This window comes from Pollachius pollachius, assembly GCF_949987615.1.
Source record: "Pollachius pollachius genome assembly, chromosome: 19".
In the NCBI taxonomy this organism is placed as follows: Eukaryota; Metazoa; Chordata; class Actinopteri; order Gadiformes; family Gadidae; genus Pollachius; species Pollachius pollachius.
The window spans coordinates 15,590,705-15,599,955 of NC_136952.1; the positions used below are offsets into that span (position 1 = coordinate 15,590,705).

Consider the following 9,251-nt stretch of genomic DNA (forward strand, 5'->3'; position numbering starts at 1 on the left):
CATATTTTTTTTAATCTAATTCAAGGTTTTCAAAGCAGTGGCCTCACTGGTATTTTGAGTCAACTTTTGGTTAAAATTGTATCCAGATGCAGGTCACTGTCTTGTCTACAAATTACTATTTAGCAGTTTCACTTAATTATATGATTGGAATTAAGTGAAAGCAACAATGAATTAAAATTACCATTTATGATCAGGTATGGGTTAAGGCTTAACCTGTACCCTGTGGCTTAACCTGTTGACATGTTAACGTACAAAATGCGTGACAATTATGAAAAAAATCCTAGATGAGCTAGAAAGGAGAGCAGAGATAAGAGTGAGAAGGAGAGAGGAGAAATATAGGAGAGGATGGAGAGGATCTGACAAGACAGTTACGGTACTCACACACACGAGGAGAATCTTTACATGTAGTCGCTCTGACCTTTTAGTTCAAGTGTGTAAAACATGCTGGGTTGTATGGTCGACATTAATTCATTCACTGGCTCATCAACTACAAACTTGCAATTCTTCAGCAATTTTAATATGCTCCATTAGTCTCAAAAGGCAACAGACAAACTATTTTTACTTATTACTATTTGACTGGAATGTTTCTATTCCACTGAAATTATCCATAACAATGATAAGTAGGCATACACATTAAATTTGTTGGCTTTTCTTTTTATTTAAACCAGAAAAGTGCAAGAACATTGTAGTATTTCCATCCACTATTCAGAAGTTAAAACCAATAGAAATGATAAATTATTATTTGATTAAAATTAATCCTTTTCTACATAAATGCAAATGTTAAAAATGTTATAGCATTAAACGTATTAAAGCATCTGGTGAAAACCGACAAAATATAAAGTGTAATCTAACCATTTGGGTGATATTCAGCAGCTGGTTATATTCTTATAGAATTTCTCCTTGTTCAATGCCAGCAGTACGACATTAATGCAGATCTCTCAGATCAAAATTGTACAGACCCCATTCAGGAATCAACATCGGTATGTTTGGTCACTTGATTATTTTAGTACTAAACAAAGACCCTGTCTGTTTGACTGTTGAGAGGGTCAGGGGGGTAGAGCTTATACTACCACCTTTATGTAGGCCTGGAGAGAGGATTGGATAGAGAGGCTCACTAAAGGTGCAGCCAGTAGCAGAGCCGATTTGAACCCTGGCTTCCATATCAAAAGGAGAGCAGACCCTCATCATAGTCACCAAACAGCCCCACCTTCTGCTCTCAGAGGGAGACAGACAGCAGGGTCATCTTCTCAGGGGTAAATATCAGCTCACTCACTGGCTAATGCTAAACGCCATATAATCTTGTCTTTATCCTGGACCTCAAAGTAAAATCTCCTTGAGGTGAAGCTCTGCCTCGTGAGAACAAATGTTTGCCATGTCAATTTCTGAGGGTTGTTTGAGAGTTTATTCTCTACACCTCCATCATGTATTGTTTCCCATCCTCAGACAGGATGAGCTGGGGATTAATTGTATGAGGATCCAGAGTCACATTTACTTTATACTGCTGGTCCCACTTCAGTTCATCACCACACAGCTTCTTCACCTCCATGTTCTCCTCCAGCTGATCCAGGGATCACCTCAAGGTCCCTACGAATGACTGAGGGACGACCTCCACCATCGTCTAGGTCCTGGTGGGTGGAGGATTCATCAGGGATCTGAAGGTTTCGAGGAAATTGAGGTGGATTTCAGTGTGAGCAGCTCCACATCTGAGCTTCTATTGGTCAGATTTTCTATTTCCTGCTCCAGCTCTTTGAGCTCAGCTTGTTGAGCTTTCTCTTTTGATTTAATTTGCTCTTTGACCGTTTGGTTGAGATCATCCTGCTTCTTTTAAATGCAGCACATCAGATCAGTGAGGACCTGCTCATGACGAGGAGTAGTAGGAGGAGGAGAGGGTGTAGTCAATGGGAGGAGGAGGAGGAGGAGGCAGAGGAGAAGAAGAGGGGATAGTCTTATTGGAGGAGGAGGTGGCGGAGGAGAAGGTGGGGGTAGTCTTATGGGAGGAGGAGGAGAAGAGGGTAGTTTCCTGGGAGGAGGATGCGAAGGAGAAAGGGAAGTCTAATGGGAGGAGGAGGAGATGAGATGGTAGTCTTAAGGGAGGAGGAGGTGGAAAAGGGGGTAGTCTTCTGGAGGAGGAGGAGAAAAGAGGGTAGTCATATGGGAGGAGGAGGAGGAGAAGAGATGGTAGTTTTAAGGGAGGAGGAGGAGGGAAAAAGGGGGGTAGTCTTCTGGGAGGAGGAGGAAGAAAGGGGGGAGTCTTATAGGTGCCGCCATTCTTGAAGAAAGTAGTCCAATCCGGATCGCTTTTTAACTCACTTTATTTGTTAAAGTATTTCGGTATGGTAACTATGAAGCAAAAGGAGGGGAATTGTATGGACACACGTGTGAGCGAAAAACAGCAGGCCTCTGTATCTAACTCCCAAGTATGGACTGCCGGATGTTTCTAATCTCGTTGGCTCCAGGCCTGCTTTAATACCGAGTAGGCGTGGCCTATGTGACGTATTGGCTCCGCCCTCCTCACCTGTCTAAAGGAGCTGCCATCTGTGGCTGGAGTAATTATTGCATCTTATATGTCGGGTCCTGCCCCCCTTGTGGCTATGTATAATGTGTAATTAAGGCTTATGTGTTCGATCCTACTTCCTAGTGGCTATGTGTGGGCAGCTTTTGTGCCTAAAATGCGTAACATAGGAGGAGGAGGTGCGCTTGTTTTGGTCACTGCCGCGAGTGGGAGGAGTGTTTTAATGGTCCGTGATCCTTGGAGAAGGGTGTTGGAGGCGTGCTTGTTTCTCTGACCTCCAGGTCGAGGAGGAGGAGGAGTGGGGATACGCAGCCGAGATTCCTAGGAAGAATTAGGATAGTTCTTTAAGGTTGGCTGTTGAGGATGAGGAAGAGCCAGGTGAGACGGGTGTGTGTGGTTTTGTCCAATAAACAGCGTCTGGATTGCATCGTCAGGGTGAGTCCTATCAGGGTTAGTACGCTTTCAATACAGGGTCTCTTTGCAACTATTCAAACACTAACCACATTCTCTCTCTCTCTCAATGGGTCCCTCTCTCGACTTAAATCTATATATATATATATACATCTATAAAATTAATCAGGGTTTTGTGTGTTTTTGTTGTTGCTACTTTTTCTTTCTCCTTGCTTTCTTTCAATTCACACAAACACACACAGGGATAGAGTGCAGAGGTCATATATTACCATATTGTGTGTGTCTTCACCAGGTGAGCTCCATAGGTAGACAGGTGTTGGATCATGTGACCTTGATGTGTGGCGTGAGGTCGCTCCAAATCTTTGGTCTCGCCATTTTCCTAGGTGAGAGATTAAAACTCTGGTACCGCCGGTCCGACCAATGAGATGCCAGAGTTGCAACATACTTTCTAGTGTGAAGGTGTTGCTCTGTGTGGGAGGAAGAAGAGTTTGTTTTTAATACATTTCCCGTGGAATGCTGACGGGAGTTAACGATGTAATGAGATGATGTCATAGAATAAACAGAGGCAGGATAAGGAGAGGGCATCACCTCATCCTCATTCGAATGTGTATTATTGAGGCAATTTTTTGTTTCTTTGAAAATATATATCTATTCTATTCTATATCTATTTTTTATCCTTTAAATCGATAATTCACCAAGAATAGTTTTGTTGTTATGAAAATAAATCATGAAAAGCTTACATGCAGGCCATATCGACGGGAGGTAGTTTTATACATGCCTTCAATAGGTGTCGAGGACAAACTCATTTTTGTCCTCGATGTAATGAGATGACGTCATAGAATAAACAGAGGCAGGATAAGGAGAGGGCATCACCTCATCCTCATTTGAATGTGTATTATTGAGGCAATTTTTTGTTTCTTTGAAAATATATATCTATTCTATTCTATATCTATTTTTTATCCTTTAAGTCGATAATTCACCAAGAATAGTTTTGTTGTTATGAAAATATATCATGAAAAGCTTACATGCAGGCCATATCGACGGGAGGTAGTTTTATACATGCCTTCAATAGGTGTCGAGGACAAACTAATTCTTTACATACATTTTCCTTTATCTTTGTTCTTTAACCAGAAAATCAGTATCTGTTTGTGGATTTGGACCAGAATCTGGGAAAGTACTTTGGAAAAGAATGGAGGAGAAATTCAACGAAAGTGAGTCAACACATCTTCTCTGAACGTCCCTTTGGGAATGAAGAAATGATCCAATCTACTATAATATATTCAAATATGACATAAAAATTGATCTAAATTCGTCCATTTTGATCGAATCGTTTCAGGGCACATTTCTTCTATTTCTAAGGGTGCAGCACTATGTGGAGAGTGTAGAACTAATCAAGTAAGTTGGGCTTACCATGGATATTAAATAAACGCTAACATTGAAAAAAATCATGTTATAGCATTAAATCATGAGATTTAACACTTATGTGAGATTTTTGGTTGTTTTTAGGGACAGTACATTACAAGAGCTGTATTACAGAGATCTGAGACGGAAGGTGTTAGAATCTCTATGCGACCACCAGGAGGCGCTGTTCCTCCAGTTGGCGGCTACGGCGCTACAAGCCGAGATGGGGGATGCAAAGGAGCAGATTCTAGAAGACGCGGATGAGCAAAATGGAAAAGACAACACAATCGTTTCGGAGAAGAAACAAAACCAGAATTATTTTCTTCCTGAAGATTATTTTCCATCTTGGGTTAAGTGTCTCTTTGTGTTGAACTTTTATTATGGCCTACAGTTAAAACTTTTTTTTATTTTCACACCCAGGCATATCTGTCTTTATGTAAAAGAAAAAAAAGCCCAAACTATCATTAAAAGGCTGCATGTCCGTTGTCTGTGTGTGAAATCATCAAAAACAAACGTAGGCCTAGTTAAATTGTTAATTGTTGCTATCGGCTGACATCAGAAGACCACCACACATGTATTTATTTAAATACATGTATTTGACCACGTACTTATATTCTGAACACATTTATTACATATGTTATAACAATCTTTAATGGTTGAAACAATTAGCAATAATTTAGTGCCTCTCAGGAGTAGATATCTTCCAAGCAATAAGCGTGGTGGAGACCCAGCTGACGGTTGTTCTGGTTCTGTGTGGCTCCAGCTGATCAGGCGTCGCGGCCGTGGCCTCCTCCTGCGGCACGGCGGCGCCCTGCATGCCACGCTCCGAGGGCTGGCCCGCCCCCGGGCTGTCCGGCGCTTCATAGAGGACGCCAGTGCCCTGCAGGACGTTCCCGTCACTGTCTACACCCTGAGACAGGTCTGAGGGTCCGCCGCGTCCCACTCTCTCGCTCACACACCTCACACACGTCTACTGTGTATGTGTCTCTCTCTCTCTTTCTCACTCTCTCTCTCTCCCCTCTCTCTCTCACACCGCACGCACCTCATTCTCTCCCTGTCTCACTTTTTCCCTCTTACCTCTCTCTCTTTATCTTTCCCTTGCTCTCTCTCTCACAATCAGTCTCACACACTCACTTACTCCCTTACTCAAGCACCCACCTCTCTCTCTCTCTCTCGCCCTCCCTCCCTTTTCACTCCCTCACTCTCTCACTCTCTCATTTGTGTGTGCAGGAAAAAAGGGATGTGAGAGGGTGCGTGCATCTCGCTGTGACCTTGAAGGGCTTATGTGTTCATCAGGTTGGTTCCTCATCAACTCATCAACAACCTAATCATTAACCAATCGTAAGGTCATCCAGGGATGTGGCTTTCAAAAAAGACAGAAAATGGAAACAAAACCACTTCTTGCCATTATGTGATGACATGGCAGGATTTAACGTTATGGGATGCCATTTTACTGACAATAGTTTCATTCGGGTATTCATTCAGGTAAATAATAAATGAATATTCAATGTTCAATAATTGTATGTTGGCTTAGGGTTAGCGTTTGAGAACTAACTATGAATATTACTGACAACAGCCGGTTGTTTCACGTTGCTTTGTCTTCGTTCCAGGAGGTGGAGGGAAAACTGCAACTCCTGTATGACTGTACCTGGAAGGAGGTCCTCAGCCTCACCTTCAGAGTAGGTCCCAGTAGCTCTTCTTACTGTCTGTCTGTCTGTCTTTCTGTCTGTCTATTGTCTGTCTATCCGTCTGTCTGTCTATACGTCTGTATTTTACTTTGTTTTTTTTTAAAGAAATTAAAATAATATTTCTTTGTCAATCTCTCCCCCTCTCCGTCCCTACAGGGTAAGAGGTTTGAGGTGCAGACCGGGGGGTGGCTGGGAGTGGTCTCACTGCTGGTGTACTACACCAACTCCCCCTGCCACTCCAGGCTCCTCCTGCGACACCTGCAGCAGACCCACCGCTTCCAGCTCGACAACCGGAGGACCCAGCGGCCCGACACCGGAGCTCACGGTCCGTCAGGCGCTTCGTGTGGTCATTTGGCAGTACTGCAGGGGACTGGTCATAACTTAAGTCTGTCTTTCCATAGTTGGTCAGCTGTACCGGGAGGCGTCCATCTGTGACCTAGCCTGGCTAGGAGAGAGGCTACGTTGCGCTAGCAGCAGCAGCCTCACCACCTACAACTCTGAATACAACAGCGACCACACAACCCCCAAGCCGTCGCCGTTGCCCAGAGACAGGGCTGGAAGACCTCCTGTGATTGGTAAGTCGGGCTAGGATGTTGGCTGTTGACCAATGGGAAGTACTTGGGCATTGTAGTGGAAGTTCATGAAAATGAAATAAGTAAAAAACAAATGTACAAAAACAGTGGAACTACAATATTGGGGTATAGTTATGGCCCGGAGCTTTATCGACATGGCATATAAGGAAGAATCATCTGGAACACACTAACACTCTTGGTTTGGAGCCATGCTATTTCCCATCTGAACATCCTTTGTCTGTCTCTGTGTGTTTGTTTGGTCGACTCAGCAGAGGTGGAGATGTCAGTGGATGACCCACCAGAGATTCTGGTGGATGGTGATGGAGAACTCCTGGTGGATGGTGATGGAGAACTCCTGGTGGATGACCCAACCCAGGTCCCGTGGCTTGCAGATGGTCTTTGTGTGTCATGGGTGTGGTCAGGCCACCAGTGACCTCCTCCTACTGGGCAGCTGTGTGCCTCCTCTCTTTATCGAACGGGAGTAAAAACTAAAGACTTAAAATTCGAGGGGCCACTAATTAGTTATCACCTGTGATCGCTTATTGATTGCAATTGTTGGTCAGAAATTAGCCAGGAGTGATCTTACATCTAAATTGGCTTATCCAGATAATTGACCGCTCTTACATCTTATCTAGAACCTCTTCAACAGTGCCAGGATTAGGGGTTTGACATAGACTGGGTAGCCCCGCCCATTCTGCCGGCGATTTGAGTTCGCCCTGCACAAGGGTCTGGAGAAGAGCAATACATTTCTTTCTGCTTCCAATACGTTTTTGCGGGAGCCAATCACCAAGCTGGCTTTTCCCCTTGCCGTGCTATTGGCTGGTTTAACACAATGACGACAGGGCTGAAGAAAATGACGGCGGCTTCCCCAGACCAACGTGCAATCTACAATTGAGCTTGGTCTGGCAATAGCCAGACTAGGTTTGACACCATATTGGGACTAACCATGTTCAAACTTATTTTGATTGTGGGTGGGCCTCCAGAAAACTAGATAGGCCAGTTAAAATAAGCCACAAAAAGAAAACGGGTTCGCCTTCATCTCCGTTTCAGCGCTTTTCTGCGGCACTGAGGACAGCGACTCCGTAGCCTACCTGTGTGGCTCGATCTTGTGTCGCTGTCCTCAGCTCAGTGCTTAAGCGGACAAAGACATACACCTTGGCAGTAAGCCTAACTTCATTTATCTCTTTTGAACGTTCAATTAGCAAAAAGACTGAAACAGAATTATATCTTTGGAGGGTCTGTTTCTCTCTCCATTTATTTACCCAGCATGGCGGGCAGGGAACTGTCCAAAATTATTAACTGTTTCTTATAAATTCAGAATGAAGAACTGTATGGACATGAAATAACAGCAGCATTGAATCTGACACAGCTGCTAAACAGCAGGAAATCGATCAAAAATAATTTCTCCTGTAGCTTATTTCTTAAGAATAATTAAATGAATAACATATCTAACCATATAAACAACAACATAACAATCAGAGATAAATAATCGAGCAGGATGCTAACTCGTCACTTGTAACCGCGTTACTTAAAATGGCAGGAGTTTCCTCCTCCTGCTCCTCGCAGCGTTTCTTGCTGAATTTAAATGAAAACAAGCTGCTTTGCTTTGCTTTGCGTTTCATATTAGCTAATAGCTAGCTACCGTCTGCATCTGTCTCATTGAGCTTGCTTTAGAAGCTTGCGCGCCAACGTCATTTCATTGGCTCACTTGCAGCCTGTGGGCAGGCAGTCCACACTTGGGGTAGAAGCCGCTGATTGGTTGAGAAGCTTTTACTCAAAGCTTTCCTCAGGCTGATTATTGGATGAACAGCTAGAATGAAAATCACTAACTACTCACTATAAGCCTGGGTCAAAATGGGTGAGGTCCGGGCACGCCCCAATGGTAGCGCCGCGGGGTGGTTTGTACCCAGTAACAAATGCAGGTTCAACCAACTGAAGTTCAAATTGAGTCCTTCCTCTGCTCTCTGAAGGTGCTGAAGAGGAAAGTCCTCATCCAATATCACAAGCCCTGACATGCTGTTCAATTCATATATACTCAGCCTTTTAATCGATAACTTTATGAATCATGCCAGGTTGTCATAATGTTAATGTTAATAATGTTGGTATGATTGGCCTGAATTCTCAAAGGTAATGCGGGCCTGTTTTGACCTTTTCGAATTTGGACACATCCACATGAGATCAACTCCACCAGGAGTTGAGATTGATCATTATTAATATTGAAGAATTTGAGACATTTTACACCTCGTTATTTTTTTTGGTTACTCTCTTGGTAAAAAGTGGGGGTGTGATTGACAACATTGATAAACAACGCCGTTGTTTAAGGATTGGTTTCAGGTGACCCGATCAGAACAAGGAAGTGGTAAATTAAATCAAGAGGAAAGGAAAATCAGATCAGTGCAGTCTGGCCATACAAAGACAGTCATAGATAATTTAAGGAAAATAAACAACCATGACACTTTGATGGGCTAGCAACCCAATACTGCAACCGAGCAAGCTGCTTCCTCATGGGCAGTATATTCCCTATGATTCACATTGCTTCACATTGCTTCCCCCATACTAGTCCCTAGACATGAGGATTAAACATTTGCCTCATGTGCAGTAGTCGCTAACAACGACATACATAATAGACAAAAAAAATAGAGACTTTTCCGCAACAAATTATTAATG

General features: G+C 43.4%; 1 protein-coding gene across 1 annotated transcript; it reads left to right on the forward strand.

Moving 5' to 3' along the window:
- Window positions 1–2,875: 2,875 nt before the first annotated feature.
- Window positions 2,876–7,017, forward strand: LOC307090675 (FERM domain-containing protein 6; the record flags this gene model as incomplete). Its single annotated transcript, XM_079757423.1, has 11 exons — window positions 2,876–2,962; window positions 3,216–3,306; window positions 4,055–4,134; window positions 4,260–4,318; window positions 4,430–4,673; window positions 5,088–5,243; window positions 5,555–5,620; window positions 5,935–6,003; window positions 6,169–6,337; window positions 6,414–6,587; window positions 6,854–7,017. The coding sequence occupies 11 exons, from the start codon at window positions 2,876–2,878 to the stop codon at window positions 7,015–7,017; spliced, it is 1,359 nt and encodes a 452-aa protein (XP_079613549.1).
- Window positions 7,018–9,251: the final 2,234 nt, after the last annotated feature.